We start from the raw sequence: 17,566 nt of genomic DNA, 5'->3' as shown, positions 1-17,566 counted from the left end.
GTTACTAGAATAACTTGGGAATGCAAAGCACAATTTACATAAACTTGTAGTACAGGTATAAGGCAGACTTGAGAGTACCTTCACCCAGTGATCCCAGACGTCAGGACGTCCGGGCATGACAAATAAACTTGCGTACCTCTATGCGGTGATCCCTCACTAAGGAAATATAAATAGATAGTACCTCTGCACTAGGCCTTGAAAGTCACGCCTCCTTCCTGCTCATGCTCTCTCTTCACTTGGGGCTCACTCTTCTTTCCTTTTTTTCCTCTATGGAACATGCACTCTCAGGGAAACTCCTCCATTCTTCACCACATGGGAGTTGATGGTACACCCATGTGGCTGGCACTTTCAATCAGGAACCAGAAGAATAGACCTCTTCCCGCTCTCACACACTCACATTTATAATCTCACTCATACCACATGACCAGACATAAATTGATACATTTCATGCATCTCCCAGGCTCTGCAAACACTTAGGCTGTGGTCACACACTGCTGAATCCCGCCGAAAATCTCGCAGTTTGGCTGCAACGAAAGAACGTGAGATTTTCACCGGGAAAGCGCTACTTCAAAACTCGCGGCACTCAGCCGTGGGTTTTGGAGCGGCTTAGCTGCATGCTTTTCCGTTGCGGCTGGCACTCCCATAGAAGAGAGTGCGGCCGCAATGGAAAAAAACAGAATGGACATGCTGCGGCCAGGGAATCCGTGCCACAGCGCCGGCTTCTGCCAGATTTGCCACAACAGATTGGCCGTCCTGCGTGGACGAGATTTTTGATAAATCTCGTCCACATGGCTGGCTAAACCCAGGATTAGCGGCCGTAGCTGTGCTATACACATAACAGAATGACTAGACAATTTTGCACAGCGCACCTACAAAAGACATGGGGCCAGGAATGGATATACTGGGCCACTACAACACCCTCTTGACACAACACACTTAGAAGACGGTCCAATTAGAGGACAGCCATTCACTAAGCTTGCATCCTCACTACTAATGGGCCAGTGTTTTTTGCTTGCCCCCATGCTAAAAGTTGCCAACCAGACCCTTTATGAATTATGCTAAGTTGGTAGATCTACAAGTCACCTCTGTTGCCTGAGGTGATGTTCCAACATTGTTTTACATAGAATTTCTTACTATGATGGGCAAAGGGGAGCACCGAAAAAATGTTACACGTGGTGCAATCTCACCTAAAGCCCTGTCCCAGTGCATAGGGTATTAGTAACCCCCTTGGGGACTTTAAAAACTTTCTGTCCTGAGTTCCTCCTAGTGGTGACTGCAAAAAAATGCAATGATTCTATGTGAAGAAGCAGTTGAGAGCTCCTTCTCACCATAGCAGTGGCTTGGTCTGGGCACATACAGAATTGGTTGAGTCGAGTAAAGCTCTGGTGGCCAGCAGATAATGAGTGTCCACCATCATCAGCATCTATTAGGTGCCCCGTTAAGTGTAATCTCTTTGACTTGACCCACTTCTGTGTCAGGAACATCTCTAGTGTCTTTGCTGATTTATAGAGTTGAGGGAACCACCATATACTGTTTCACCACAACGTGCCAGCTGTGGGTGGCACTCAGGGAGAGGAGAGACCATTACCTAGGGCAGTCGGCAGCCAATTCAAAGCTGCCAGGCTTTCCTCCTACCACTGAGAGACTTTAGTTGTGACTTGCCAGAACTGCACTCTGTCAGCCCGTGATTGGTCATGCCGGTGGTCTCTGGTAGTAGGGGAGGGGAGCATGCTGGTGTAACCAAGGTATGTCCTGGACGTAATTATATATGTGTAGCTGGTATAAGTGATACATCTCTCTGTATATCGTGATAGAGACCATGTAGTTATAACATGGATATATTCTGTATATAATTATATATATACAGCTGGTAGAAGTTACACATCCTGAACATAGTGATTTGGACCATGCTAGTATGATGTGGATATCTTCCGTATATAATTATATATGTACAGCTGGTATAATTTATACATCTCCTGTAAACAGTGATATGGACCATACAACACACAGTCCATAGTTTAGGGTTCACAAACCCGCAGTCACTGTCCCCGCCCGGGGTGTCTAGAGGGCGTATTCCTCTTCAGACTAGCAACGGGCCAAGAACTGGTCCACACTGGACCTCAGGCTCCCAGTTCTAATGCGGCATCCCTCGCCACCTCACTGGCTAGCGGCTAACATTCCCAGCCCTACTGGGCTATAGCTCTCCTTCCTGAATGTGACAGGATCTGAAGCTTTTATTTAATTTCCTGCCACACCCAAAAGTGTTTAAGTCTTTCTGTAGTACTAGAATGCCTGTCTCTATAGCCGTCTGCAGGCCATTCTGTGTACTACACTCCTACAATATATAATTTGTTTTGCAGCTGTATGCAGCATGGATTATGTATGGTTATGGGTACAGGTGGGGGTCTGAGCTGAACTTTTGAACCCGGGCCTCTGGGCCATTAGTTATACCCCTAAAAGAGACCTGTCAGGTTTTTTCGGAAGCTGAAGTTAAAACCAAGCATTTCAAGTCAATTGTTGTATACTATTGGATAGCAAACTGGGTGATCGATACTTGAATGTTGACTCATCTATGTAGATGACAGAAATGAGCAGCTCTGTTGGTGTCATAAGACAAAGACCTTCAGTACTCAACCCAGAGCAAGGCCAAACATTAAGACTTAGGAAAGACAAGGAAGAACAAAATATTTCTCAAGGAACAATGATCTCTTGTCCCTTCCAGGATATTAATTAAGATACTTTGGCGATTGTTCCTTGTTAAGTACCTACTATATATATGTGAGGGATATGACGGGTTTAATAAACAGCCTCAACCATCTACCAGCAGCTTCCATCCCTACGTGGTGAGCATCATACACAAGACAACATGTTGGCCGTCCTTCTCATCTTGGTGACTCTGCAGAACTTGGTGGCGGCTCAAAAGAGCTCTCCAAGCACCATATCAGTTCCGAATGGAGATAGAAGGGGTACCTGGGGCCCCATGGAGGTTTGTGACAAAGGAACACTGGTGCGAGGCTTCCAGCTTAAAGTGAGTAATGTATGGAAGATTGTGAAGTGGGGCTCATTCACAAGGATGTATGTGTATTCAGTTGTACAAACACGCAGGGATAGTACTGAACTGGGCAGATTACCTTTGTATTGAGTAGGTTTTGTGGCTTATATTCACGTGTGCAAAAAAGAAGGTCCCATAGATTCTCCTTCCTTCTTGCGTAAATACGCAGTGAATGTGCATGTATCCTGTGTATTCACTGCAAATTTATGCAATACCATTGGCTTTAATAGGCAATTTTGGTCTATATTATGGACCACGGTAGGACGTACTGTAATTTTTTTCTGATACACGTAATTGTGAAGAACACAGGGATTTAAGCTCTACGTATTAGATGTATAAAAAATACGCATGTAATACGTGGCGCAAATACTCACGTGAAAATGAGCCCTTACCCTGATGTAGTGCTGAGTACGTCATACAGATAGGAGCCAGAACTGGTCAGTCTGAGGTTGTTATATGAGGAATGCGCAGAGAGGTCAAATCAGGGCAAGAATACACGGGCATAGGCGCAACAACGCTCACCGGAGCGTAAATGCGAATGAACTAGGGTTTTTTTGTTTTCCAGGGCATTAAAACTCTGCGTCATATGGCACTAGTTTAGAAAATGAAACATTGAGAAGATAGTCCTGCCTGACCTTTCCCACACGTAATGTTAGGGGCTGAGAATACTGGTAATTAAAAACGAAACTATTAAAATCAATGGTTGCATCTCCTCCCGTTATGATTATCAGGGCCGCATAAAAGGACTAAATCACGGTCATGTAAGGAAGTCCTAAAGTAGGGACCTAATTATAGACTGAGCCAAGGCTGAATGTAAAGACAGGGGCTAGGGTAGATGTACAAACAGGTAATAAAGGAAGGGGAATAAGGTGGATGGACAGACAGTTAGTAATAAGATGTATAGGCAGGAGTCTGGGTGGGTGCATATTAAGGTACTGATATGATGCAGACAGGGACAAGGACTAAAGCATGGGCAAAGACCAGGACAGATGTACAGACAGTGAGGAGGACTACTGTATAGACAGGGGCTAGGATGGATGTATAGACAGTGAGGAGGACTACTGTATAGACAGGGGCTAGTATGGATGTACAGACAGTGAGGAGGACTACTGTATAGACAGGGCCTAGGACAGATGTACAGACAGTGAGTAGGACTACTGTATAGATAGGGGCTAGGACAGATGTACAGACAGTGAGGAGGACTACTGTATAGACAGGGGCTAGGATGGATGTATAGACAGTGAGTAGGACTACTGTATAGATAGGGGCTAGGACAGATGTACAGACAGGGAGTAAGACTACTGTATAGACAGGGGCTAGGACAGATGTAAAGACAGTGAGGAGGACTACTGTATAGATAGGGGCTAGGACAGATGTACAGACAGTGAGGAGGACTACTGTATAGACAGGGGCTAGGATGGATGTATAGACAGTGAGTAGGACTACTGTATAGATAGGGGCTAGGACAGATGTACAGACAGTGAGTAGGACTACTGTATAGACAGGGGCTAGGACAGATGTACAGGCAGTGAGTAGGACTACTGTATAGGTAAGGGCTAGGATGGATGTACAGACAGTGAGGAGGACTACTGTATAGGTAGGGGCTAGGATGGAGGTACAGACAGTGAGTAGGACTACTGTATAGATAGGGGCTAGGATGGAGGTACAGACAGTGAGTAGGACTACTGTATAGATAGGGGCTAGGATGGAGGTACAGACAGTGAGTAGGACTACTGTATAGATAGGGGCTAGGATGGAGGTACAGACAGTGAGTAGGACTACTGTATAGATAGGGGCTAGGATGGATGTACAGACAGTGAGTAGGACTACTGTATAGATAGGGGCTAGGATGGAGGTACAGACAGTGAGGAGGACTACTGTATAGGTAGGGGCTAGGATGGAGGTACAGACAGTGAGTAGGACTACTGTATAGATAGGGGCTAGGATGGAGGTACAGACAGTGAGTAGGACTACTGTATAGATAGGGGCTAGGATGGAGGTACAGACAGTGAGTAGGACTACTGTATAGGTAAGGGCTAGGATGGATGTACAGACAGTGAGGAGGACTACTGTATAGGTAGGGGCTAGGATGGAGGTACAGACAGTGAGTAGGACTACTGTATAGATAGGGGCTAGGATGGAGGTACAGACAGTGAGTAGGACTACTGTATAGATAGGGGCTAGGATGGAGGTACAGACAGTGAGTAGGACTACTGTATAGATAGGGGCTAGGATGGAGGTACAGACAGTGAGTAGGACTACTGTATAGATAGGGGCTAGGATGGATGTACAGACAGTGAGTAGGACTACTGTATAGATAGGGGCTCGGATGGATGTACAGACAGTGAGTAGGACTACTGTATAGACAGGGGCTAGGATGGATGTATAGACAGTGAGTAGGACTACTGTATAGATAGGGGCTAGGATGGATGTACAGACAGTGAGTAGGACTACTGTATAGGTAGGGGCTAGGATGGATGTACAGACAGTGAGGGGGACTACTGTATAGGTAGGGGCTAGGACGGATGTATAGACAGTGAGTAGGACTACTGTATAGATAGGGGCTAGGATGGAGGTACAGACAGTGAGTAGGACTACTGTATAGATAGGGGCTAGGATGGATGTACAGACAGGGAGTAGGACTACTGTATAGATAGGGGCTAGGATGGAGGTACAGACAGTGAGTAGGACTACTGTATAGATAGGGGCTAGGATGGAGGTACAGACAGTGAGTAGGACTACTGTATAGATAGGGGCTAGGATGGATGTACAGACAGTGAGTAGGACTACTGTATAGATAGGGGCTAGGATGGAGGTACAGACAGTGAGTAGGACTACTGTATAGATAGGGGCTCGGATGGATGTACAGACAGTGAGTAGGACTACTGTATAGACAGGGGCTAGGATGGATGTATAGACAGTGAGTAGGACTACTGTATAGATAGGGACTCGGACGAATGTATAGACAGTGAGTAGGACTACTATATAAGTAGGGGCTCGGACGGATGTATAGACAGTGAGTTGAACTACTGTATAGATAGGGGCTGGGAAGGATGTATAGGCAGTGAGTAGGACTACTGTATAGGTAGGGGCTAGGACAGATGTACAGACAGTGAGGAGGACTACTGTATAGATAGGGGCTGGGATGGATGTATAGACAGTGAGTAGGACTACTGTATAGGTAGGGGCTAGGATGGATGTACAGACAGTGAGTAGGACTACTGTATAGACAGGGGCTAGGATAGATGTATAGACAGTGAGTAGGACTACTGTATAGGTAGGGGCTAGGACAGATGTACAGACAGTGAGTAGGACTACTGTATAGATAGGGGCTAGAATGGATGTACAGACAGTGAGTAGGACTACTGTATAGGTAGGGGCTAGGACAGATGTACAGGCAGTGAGGGAACTACTGTATAGATAGGGGCTAGGATGGATGTACAGGCAGTGAGTAGGACTACTGTATAGACAGGGGCTTGGATGGATGTACAGGCAGTGAGTAGGACTACTGTATAGATAGGGGCTCGGATGGATGTACAGACAGTGAGTTGGACTACTGTATAGATAGGGGCTCGGATGGATGTACAGACAGTGAGTTGGACTGCTGTATACACAGGGGCTAGGACGGATGTATAGACAGTGAGTAGGACTACTGTAGAGATAGGGGCTAGGATGGATGTACAGGCAGTGAGTAGGACTACTGTATAGGTAGGGGCTAGGATGGATGTATAGACAGTGAGTAGGACTACTGTATAGATAGGGGCTAGGACAGATGTACAGACAGTGAGGAGGACTACTGTATAGGTAGGGGCTAAGACAGATGTACAGACAGTGAGTAGGACTACTGTATAGACAGGGGCTCAGACGGATGTACAGGCATTGAGTAGGTCTACTGTATAGATAGGGGCTAGGACGAATGTACAGACAGTGAGTAGGACTACTGTATAGACAGGGGCTAGGACGGATGTATAGACAGTGAGTAGGACTACTGTATAGGTAGGGGCTAGGACGGATGTATAGACAGTGAGTAGGACTACTGTATAGACAGGGGCTCAGACGGATGTACAGGCATTGAGTAGGACTACTGTATAGGTAGGGGCTCGGATGGATGTACAGACAGTGAGTAGGACTACTGTATAGGTAGGGGCTCGGATGGATGTACAGACAGTGAGTAGGACTACTGTATATGTAGGGGCTAGGATGGATGTATAGACAGTGAGTAGGACTACTGTATAGATAGGGGCTAGGACGCATGTATAGACAGGGAGTAGGACTACTGTATAGACAGGGGCTCAGATGGATGTACAGGCATTGAGTAGGTCTACTGTATAGATAGGGGCTAGGACGGATGTACAGACAGTGAGTAGGACTACTGTATAGATAGGGGCTAGGATGGATGTATAGACAGTGAGTAGGACTACTGTATAGATAGGGGCTCGGACGGATGTACAGACAGTGAGTAGGACTACTGTATAGACAGGGGCTAGGATGGATGTACAGACAGTGAGGAGTACTACTGTATAGACAAGGGCTAGGATGGATGTACAGGCAGTGAGGAGGACTACTGTATAGGTAGGGGCTAGAATGGATGTATAGACAGTGAGTAGGACTGCTGTATAGATAGGGGCTAGGACGAATGTACAGACAGTGAGTAGGACTACTGTATACATAGGGGCTAGAACGGATGTACAGGCAGTGAGGAGGACTACTGTATAGGTAGGGGCTAGAATGGATGTACAGACAGTGAGTAGGACTACTGTATAGATAGGGGCTTGGACGGACATACAGACAGTGAGTAGGACTACTGTATAGACAGGGGTTAGGATGGATGTATAGACAGTGAGTAGGACTACTGTATACACAGGGGCTCGGATGGATGTACAGACAGTGAGTAGGACTACTGTATAGACAGGGGTTAGGATGGATGTACAGACAGTGAGGAGGACTACTGTATAGACAGGGGCTAGGACGGATGTATAGACAGTGAGTAGGACTACTGTATAGATAGGGGCTCGATTGGATGTACAGGCATTGAGTAGGACTACTGTATAGATAGGGGCTCGGATGGATGTACAGACAGTGAGGAGGACTACTGTATAGATAGGGGCTAGAATGGATGTATAGACAGTGAGTAGGACTACTGTATAGATAGGGGCTAGGATGGATGTACAGACAGTGAGTAGGACTACTGTATAGATAGGGGCTAGGACGAATGTACAGGCAGTGAGGAGGACTACTGTATAGACAGGGGCTAGAATGGATGTACAGACAGTGAGTAGGACTACTGTATAGATAGGGGCTTGGACGGACATACAGACAGTGAGTAGGACTACTGTATAGATAGGGGCTTGGATGGATGTATAGACAGGGAGTAGGACTACTGTATAGGTAGGAGCTCAGACGGATATATAGACAGTGAGTAGGACTACTGTATAGATAGGGGCTTGGACGGACATACAGACAGTGAGTAGGACTACTGTATAGGTAGGAGCTCAGACGGATATATAGACAGTGAGTAGGACTACTGTATAGATAGGGGCTTGGACGGACATACAGACAGTGAGTAGGACTACTGTATAGGTAGGAGCTCAGACGGATATATAGACAGTGAGTAGGACTACTGTATAGACAGGGGCTCGGACGGACATACAGACAGATGCTACTGATGCTTCCCGGTTGCCATCTGAATTTTGCTTTTTTCTGGACAACTTGTGCAAAAAATTACCGATAACCAACCTTTTTTATGGACGGTGTGGGTTGTAATTGAAGTGTTTTAATAGCCGAGTATACAGATAGGATTTCATTACCCGCATGCACTGCAATCTGGGAAATGACGATAATTACAGCCATAATAACTAAAAAAATTTAGGCTTCCACTTTTTTAACCCTTTCCAATCCACTGTTTGACGTCTGAAGACATTCTGATTGAAGGCTGTAAAGCTCCGATGTCAGAAGAAGTCCAGTAGGGTTTTCTTACTGTATGTTACTAGCCGCTCTGTTGTCGGGGGCCTCTCCGGCATGTCCGATACCAAGTTATTGGCTATAGCCAGCAGATGGCGCCATTGTATAATGTCAGAAAGAGAAAGTCCCCTAGGAAACCCTGAATCGAAAATTGGATTGCAAAGGGTTAAAAGCTCCCTATTTTTACGGATTTCCCAGGAATTTCTGTCCGGCTGAGGACCCTGCGATGCGCTGCCAGGGACCGATGTGATAATGGGTGGCAGTTATATTCCTATTATACCAGGTCTGACACTCTTCTTCTTAGGTGGAGCCTGAACAAGGACCTCTAGATGACACGGCTCTGTGTGGAATCAAATTGGTGTGCACATATCCAGGATCGAAGGACGTGGTGAAGTACATTACATCCTCTGTTGGGGAGTAAGTAGCAGAGCGATCATCATTCAGTCCCCAGCATGTCCTTTAACCCCTTAACGCCTTTTTTTTTATTTTCAATTTTTCCTCCCGGCTTTCAAAAACTCCCAGCTCTTTTTTCTTTATCCATCGACGTCGCTGTCTGCGGGTTGTTTTCTGCGGGACGACTTGTATTTGTTAATGGCGCTATGTAATATATCATGTAATGTACGGAAAAACTCTTTAAAAATTCAAATCCTTTTTTTTAATGACGCCCTGTATTTTTTATTGGTACTAATTTGGGGAACATATGGGTTTTTTGATCACTTTTTTTTGGATATATTGGCTCCGTTTTCTTTCTTTTTTTTTACAAAGTTGGCCATGCAGATGCAAAGTGTGTTCAGTTTCTTGCAGGGGTCGCTACAGATGTAGTGATACAAAATAGGTGGGTTTTAGGCCAGCTTCCCATGGGCGTATCTGCGAGCGCAGAAGGTGCACATGCTGTATGCAGAGAATAGAACCCATTGATACTCGTGGGTTTGTTCACATTTCCGTATGTTGCTTGTGCAGTATAAGAACATATTCTATCTAACTGCGCATTGACGCACCAAAGGTACCCATGAAAGCCAATTGGGGGGGCACAATATGCAAGGAGATGCTTGTAACCCTGCGTAATTCCATTGGCAAAAATACAAATACACCAACATGCACAAAAAAAAAGCCTTGTTTAGAGCACAAAAATTGTGCTTAGGTGTGCGCAATTGTGCATACCCTCGGGAAGCCGGCCTTATACATTTTTTTTTTTTTGAGAATTTTTTAAAAGTTTTTTTCTTACTGTTTTTATTTAATTTGAAAAATAGTTTTTATGTTCCTAGAGGCACATTGTATGAACCTGCGACGCTATGATCACCTTGGTAATACATTGCAGTACATTTGGCCGTTAAAGGGGTTGTGCAGTTCTAAACTCCTTAGGATAGGCCATCAATAATAGATTTGTAGTGGTCTGCTGCCCAAGACCCCTGCTGATCACCTTTTTGTCTTGCCAGTATGCTCATGCACTAAGCTGATTTTTGAAAGAAGCAGACAGCTCCGTTCCCACTGCAGTGGCCAGGCTTGGCATTACACTCTTTCATTTCAATGGGAACTTGGCCTGCAATACCTAGCCTGGCCACTGCAGTAAGAATGGAGCTGTCTACTGTCTGCAAAAATCAGCGCAATACATGAAACTTTTCACCAGGTCAAGAACAGCTGAACATCGGGGATCCTGATCTACTATAGATAGCCTATCCCAAGGATAGGCCATTAATAGTTTGCAACTGAACAACTCCTTTAACCTTTTCAAGACCATGGATCACTAACGCTCCTGTACGCAGGTCACATTTTGCAGTTCTGGTATTCCCTCTTGCAAAACGACTTTATTTTTCAGGTGACATGTGGACAGGAGGGCTTGGTGTATTTTTCAATAGCACCATTTAACCTACCATGTAATGTAGAGGAAGAACTTAAAGAAATTCTAAGTGGGGAGAAATGAAAAAATAACAATGGTGCCATCTTGTGGCAGTCTTGTTGTTACAGCATTTAAAGTGCAGTAAAATTGAGGTTCCCTTTATTCTGCGGTCAGTAAGATTACAGCGACACCAAAATAAAGGGGAAAAAAATAAAATCCCGTTAACCCCTTAGTGACGTAGCCAAATTTTGAAAATCTGACATGTGTCACTTAACGTAGCATAACTCCGTAAAGGCTTTACATATCCCAGTGATTCTGACATTGTTTTTTCGCCACATGTTGTACTTCATTTAGGTGGTGAAAATAGACGGATAGTATTTATGAATATTTATTAAAAGTGCCAATATTGGGAAAATTTTGAAAAAATTGTCATTTTTTCACATTTTCAACTGTAATTGCGCAAATATGTGCAAACATACTGTACAAATTTTTGCTAAGATTTATATTTCCACCCGTTTACTTTATTTTGGGTGCACATTTGAAAAACTTTCGTGTTTTTTTAACCATTTAGATGACGTACAAATTTAACATTACTTTTCAGCGTTTTGAAGAATACTTTGTTTTCCTGCACCAAGCCAAGATTGGAAAGGCTCATGAGTGTCAGAATAATAGATACCCCCACAAATGACCCCATTTTAAAAACTACACCCCTTAATGTATTCACTGAGGGGGGTCAGGAGGATTTTGATCCCACAGTTTTTTTTTTCAGGAATGAATTCAATTTAGAGGAGAAAAAGTAAAATTTCATATTTTTGCAAATCTGTCATTTTAAGACATATTTTTTTCCAATAGTTTAAATGAAAACGAGGATTTACACCCCAAAATGGATCCCCCTGTTTGTCCTGTTATCAGAAACATACCCATTGTGGCCCTATTGTTATATCTGAGTCCACAACAGGGCCCAAAATGAAAGGAGTAGTCGGTGGCTTTCAGAACATAGATTTTGCTTCAAGTCCTTTTAGGCCCCATAGCACACTTGTAGAGTTCTTGAGCGGCCAAAACCATAGAGAACCCCCACAAATGACCCCATTTTGAAAACTAGACCCCTTAACGAATTTATCTAGGGGTGTACTGACTATTTTGACCCCACAGTTTTTAAATGAATTTAAGCAAAGCAAAAGGAAAAAATTGTGATTTTCGTTTTTTTGGCAACTCTGTCATTTTAAAAACTGCTTTTTTTGTACAGCACACATGTGAATGAAGACTTGCACCCCAGAATGGATACCCCTGTTTGTGCTGTTTTCAGAAACATACCCATTGTGGCCCTAATCTTATGTCCGTATGCACAACGGGGCCCAAAATGAAAGGAGCAGCCGGTGGCTTTTAGAATATAAATTTTGCTTGAAGTCCTTTTAGTCCCCATTGCCCACTTGTAGAGCCATTGAGCGGCCAAAATGAGAGAGAACCCCCACAAATGATCCCATTTTGAAAACTAGACCCCTTAACGCATTCATCTAGGGGTGTACCGTGCATTTTAACCCTACAATTTTTGAATAGATCTAAGCAAAGCAGTAGGTAAATATTATGATTTTCATTTTTTGGCAGTTGTATCAATTTAAAAACAGGTTTTTCTGTACAACACACAAATAAATGAAGACTTTCACCCTAAAATGTTCTGTGTTCAGAAACATACCCATTTTGGCCCTAATCTACTTAAAGGACACATCGCAAGGCCTACAATGAAAGGAATAGCCGTTGGATTTCAGGGCACAACTGAATTAATTCCAGGCCCCATTGCCCACTTGTAGAGCCATTGAGCGGCCAAAACGATAAGTAACCCCCTCAAATGACCCCATTTTGAAAACTAGACCCCTTAACAAATTCGTCTAGGGGCAAACTGGGCATTTTGACCCCACAGTATTTAAATGAATCTAAGCAAAACAGAAGGAAAAAATTACGATTTTCAATTTTTTGGGCAATTTTTTTAAATTCAAAAAACGTTTTTTTGTACAGCGTACATAGGAATGAAGTCGTTCACCCCAAAATGGATACCCCCTTCGTTCCGTGTTCAGAAACATACCCATTGTGGCCCTAATTTACTTACAGGACCCATGGCAAGGCCTATAATGGAGGGAACACCCGTTGGATTTTAGGGCACAACTGAATAAATTCCAGGCCCCATTGCTTATTTGTACGGAATAAAAATTGACCCCCTAAAAATATCCCCCCCCCGCCCACACACTCAGCACCCTTTTCCGCGTTCCCTAAATCTTAGATAAAAGTAATAATGTGAACTGTGTGGTATTTCCGAAGACAGGGGTAATTACGGAGGCTGGTTGGAATGGGCCAATGGGGTCATAAAACCGGGTATCCCCCCTCCTCTTATCAGTGGTGGGTATGGGGTGTAAAAAGTGGCGTTCCGTGAGTCTCCGTAATCTTGCCGATGTGCGGCGGTCTCACACAGAAGGCGCTCAACAAGCTGCTCCTGGAACTGCAGGAAGGCGAACGTTCCCGGGGCTTCTTGTAAATTACGTATTACAGGTAGCGGTCTGAATAACGCCGGGCTCACGCAGCCGTAGGTGGAATTCGCTTGCGGAGGCCCGCAGCGGATCCCATCTGTGAGCCCGGCTGTGACCCTGCGTACGGCCGCGTAATGTACTGCGCATAACTGCCTACTCACACAGGCGGTCATGTGCAGTAGTTTTTTTTTTTTTTGTTTGTATTTCCCGCACCGTCACTTAGCGATGACGCGGGTACCCGCAGCCCGTATACAATGTAGTTGCGTATGGGCAGCGGGTATATCCGCGACCATGGAGCACAATGGGCTCTATGCTGCGGATATCCGCAGTAAAATAGAACCTCCTGCGTTCTCTTTTCTGCGAGTGGATTATGAAATTCCAACCCGCTAATGTGAGCGGAATTGTGTAATCCAATGCGATTGATCTGCGTAATACCGCGGATCAGACGCATGCGGAATCCGTAATTCCTATCCGGTCATGTGAGACTGACCTATTTTAGATCGCTACTTTTTTTTCGTGACCGGCGACCGCTCAACGAGGCCACCTGTCATTGCTCCAGCAAGGAGATTTTAGGTTTCCTGGGCTCCCCGACTCCTGCGCATGTGTCCGGCATTTCGCCGGCAATCGCATGTGCAGAAATCGGGAAGGTTCACGGAGGAGGATTGCGTCGGGGTTCAAATACGGAGGCCTCCGGTAAAAAGTTTCATCTCCTTTCACCGATCGCATTTTTTTTTACTTTTACGTGACCGCCGTTATCCATTGGATAACGGCGAACACGTGATCAGGAACTGCTCACCACGGCCCCCCATGAAATCTCCATGCTCTTGGCTAAGTTTTGTAGCCAGGAGCAGGGAGATTTTAAATTATCCTGGCAATCTACAGCTTTTGCGCATGCGTCCGCCATTTTGGCGACGGGCGTGTGCGCAGAAGCTGGGGTAACGTCCGCGGATAAATCCGGAGGCCTTATGTATGAACTTTCATCCTCCCTCACGGATATGATCCGTGGGGGAAGATGAAACGTAAGCTTTTTAAACTTTTTAAAACTCTTTTTTTTCACTTTTTTTCATTTTTTTTTACTTTACATGATCACTGTTATCCATTGGATAACAGTGATCATGTCCCCGGTATAATCTCCAGGCTCCTGGCTACACATGGCAGCCAGGAGCAGAGGGATTTTGAATTTCCCAGGGCCCGAGCCCCTCTGTGCACGCGCCCGATGATTGACGTCGGGGGCGCATGCGCAGAAGGGGACTTCGGGTCCCGGGACACCAGGACATCGGGGAGGACCGAGGTGAGTATTTTCACCTCCCCTCATGGATCCGATCCATGAGGGGAGGTGAAACGTAACTTTTTTAAAAAACTTTTGTGCACTTTTCACCACGGTCCCCGCTGACATCTCCTGCCTCCCGGCTACCTACAGGAGCCGGGAGCCAGGAGATTTTAAATTTCCAGCGGACAGCGGGGAGCAGTACGGCGGACGGGGGTGAAAAATCTCAGCTGCCCCCATGGATCCGATCCATGAGGGCAGCTGAATCTTTAACTTTTTAAAAACTTTCTTTAACTTTTATGCGATCGGCGCTATCGATTGGATAGCGCTGATCGCATTGCTGGAGGGGACTGCCCGCAGCCCGGGATGACAGCTCCATGCTGTCGGCTACCTGCGGGCACCGACAGCATGGAGCTGTCATGTCCAGAGCCTGAGGGGCATTAATCCTAAGAGGACGCATAATTCTACGTCCTCTAGGATTAAAGCCCACTCAGGCAGGACGTAGTTTCCCGATGGGGCCGTCACTAAGGGGTTAAACAAGTTGTTCTTCCGGTGTTGATCCTGCTTGTTCCAACTAACCTGCTGTGTAATCAAATATTTTTGAACCTAAACAAGTTGCGTTCTGTCGCCGCCTCTTTATCCCCATAATTGTTTTCTTTTCCATCGATGGGGTTGTGGGAGGACTTGTTTTTTGCAGGGCCCCCTCCTTCTCTCCTTCTCTTGTTGATCTCTCCCTTCTCTCTTTCTCTCTCTCCTTCTCTCTCTTCCTTTGTTATCTCTCCCTCTATCTTTCCTGCTATTGTCTCTCTCCCCCCTTTCTCTCCCTCGCCCTCTCCTTTCCGGTCTCCCTTTCTTCTCTCCTCCCCGCAGCCCCCTAGGAGCTTCTCACAAGGGTGTCATGGCGCCATTGTTGGGAATCGCTGCTGTGTTGTCCAGAGTGGACAAATCAGGATCTCAGTAGTAAAATCTAATTGTACGCCCGGCATCACCTCATAAAACGCTGCCCGTATGTGTGATGGCGACAAGACTTTTTTTATTCTTTGCTTTCTCCGTAGGTTTGGCGATTGGGGACCTATTATCTGGTGTAGTTCAGGATATTTCACACGCTTCTCCTTAAAGGTTGAGTCTGCGGGTACAGACGATGACACGGCCGTCAATGAGATCAAATTCGGGGACACTAACAACGATGAGATAAAGGGTGAGGGCGGGCCCTGGGGGAAATACGGACCCTACAGCAACGAGTGCAGCGCAGGAATTGTCGGAATGCGAGTCAAACTCCAGGAGTCTCGAGGCCTTTTCCATGATGACGTCGGTGTCACAGATGTGGAGTGTAAATGTCTTGTCTGAAGAGTCTGTCAACCAAACCTGAAATCACTCACAAAATGGAATCATTATCCTGGTGATCATCTTATTATATCGTTATATTCTTGCAAATCCGCTTCATGTGTAGAATCAGGGTGACGAGTTATGATGTTTGGTGATGAGGGGTGGTGAATGATGATGAGGTATGATGTTTGGTGATGGCGGGCAGTATATGATGATGAGGTGTAATGTTTGGTGATGGGGGTGGTGAATGATGATGAGGTATGATGTTTGGTAATGAATGATGATGAGGTATGATGTTTGGTGGTGGTGAATGATGATGAGGTATGATGTTTGGTAATGGCGGGCGGTGAATGACGATGAGGTATGATGTTTGGTGATGAGGGGTGGTGAATGATGATGAGGTATGATGTTTGGTGATGAGGGGTGATGAATGATGATGAGGTATGATGTTTGGTGATGGCGGGCAGTATATGATGATGAGGTGTAATGTTTGGTGATGAGGGGTGATGAATGATGATGAGGTATGATGTTTGGTGATGGCGGGCAGTATATGATGATGAGGTGTAATGTTTGGTGATGAGGGGTGATGAATGATGATGAGGTATGATGTTTGGTGATGGCGGGCAGTATATGATGATGAGGTGTAATGTTTGGTGATGAGGGGTGATGAATGATGATGAGGTATAATCTTTGGTGATGAGGGGTGGTGAATGATGATGAGGTATGAAGTTTGGTGATGGCAGGCAGTATATGATGATGAGGTGTAATGTTTGGTGATGAGGGGTGATGAATGATGATGAAATACGATGTTTGGTGATGGGGGGTGGTGCATGATGATGAGGTATGATGTTTGGTGATGGCGGGCAGTATATGATGATGAGGTATAATCTTTGGTGATGAGGGGTGGTGAATGATGATGAGGTATGAAGTTTGGTGATGGCAGGCAGTATATGATGGTGAGGTGTGATGTTTGGTGATGGCGGGCAGTATATGATGGTGAGGTATAATCTTTGGTGATGAGGGGTGGTGAATGATGATGAGGTATGAAGTTTGGTGATGGCAGGCAGTATATGATGGTGAGGTGTGATGTTTGGTGATGGCGGGCAGTATATGATGGTGAGGTGTGAGGTTTGGTGATGGTGGTGGGTGATGGTTGGTCTTTAAGGCATTTCTTGTTGATTTGCACACTTCTGCAGATCCTTCTTTCTCCCATGCTCATTGATTTATTCGCTCCATGTAATAAACATGATATTTGCCTTTGTATTAATTCTCAGCAAATTAAAGTCTAAAACCACTTCCTAATAGTGGACAATAAATGTCACATATTAGCCGAAGTTCAGAGCCTCGTTCTTTGGTTTCGCCAGTCTTCTGCCATCACATTTTCATGGTATATTTGGTGTTTCGTCTGTCTTTTTGCCCTTCCCAATGAGGGTACTACTGCCCCCCCCCCCCCCCCCCCCACCACCACCACCACCCGCGGCTCACAGCTCTCCAGAGTGATTGAGAAACTGACTGTTTACACTGATTATTGCTTCTTCTCATGTGGCCGACGTCCAATGGGCACAGCTGTAAGGGGTATACAAGTAGCAGTTGTACCTGGGCTC

The 17,566-nt window shown here is 45.4% G+C and overlaps 2 protein-coding genes across 5 annotated transcripts; one reads left to right on the top strand and one right to left on the bottom strand.

Moving 5' to 3' along the window:
* The first annotated feature begins 2,788 nt into the window (after positions 1 to 2,788).
* Positions 2,789 to 17,296, top strand: LOC136613043 (vitelline membrane outer layer protein 1 homolog). 4 transcript variants are annotated; one of them, XR_010790437.1, is made up of 4 exons: positions 2,789 to 3,028; positions 9,318 to 9,430; positions 15,692 to 16,141; positions 16,251 to 17,296. XR_010790437.1 is itself a non-coding variant. In XM_066593850.1 (3 exons), the coding sequence occupies exons 1-3, from the start codon at positions 2,867 to 2,869 to the stop codon at positions 15,981 to 15,983; spliced, it is 567 nt and encodes a 188-aa protein (XP_066449947.1). In that variant the 5' UTR covers positions 2,789 to 2,866; the 3' UTR covers positions 15,984 to 17,296. The 4 variants fall into 4 exon arrangements, 1 of the variants encoding a protein (XP_066449947.1); XR_010790436.1 differs by having other exon boundaries at positions 15,692 to 16,603; positions 16,644 to 17,296; XR_010790435.1 differs by having other exon boundaries at positions 15,692 to 17,050; positions 17,091 to 17,296.
* Positions 16,089 to 17,185, bottom strand: LOC136613042 (uncharacterized). The gene is made up of 2 exons (XM_066593849.1): positions 17,091 to 17,185; positions 16,089 to 17,050 (listed from the first exon to the last, which is right to left on the bottom strand). The coding sequence occupies exons 1-2, from the start codon at positions 17,179 to 17,181 to the stop codon at positions 16,089 to 16,091; spliced, it is 1,053 nt and encodes a 350-aa protein (XP_066449946.1). The 5' UTR covers positions 17,182 to 17,185.
* Positions 17,297 to 17,566: the final 270 nt, after the last annotated feature.

The sequence above is a fragment of the Eleutherodactylus coqui genome, chromosome 2 (assembly GCF_035609145.1).
Source record: "Eleutherodactylus coqui strain aEleCoq1 chromosome 2, aEleCoq1.hap1, whole genome shotgun sequence".
Taxonomy (NCBI): domain Eukaryota; kingdom Metazoa; phylum Chordata; class Amphibia; order Anura; family Eleutherodactylidae; genus Eleutherodactylus; species Eleutherodactylus coqui.
Note: the sequence above shows the minus strand (reverse complement) of the source record. Positions and strands in the feature narration are given on the sequence as shown.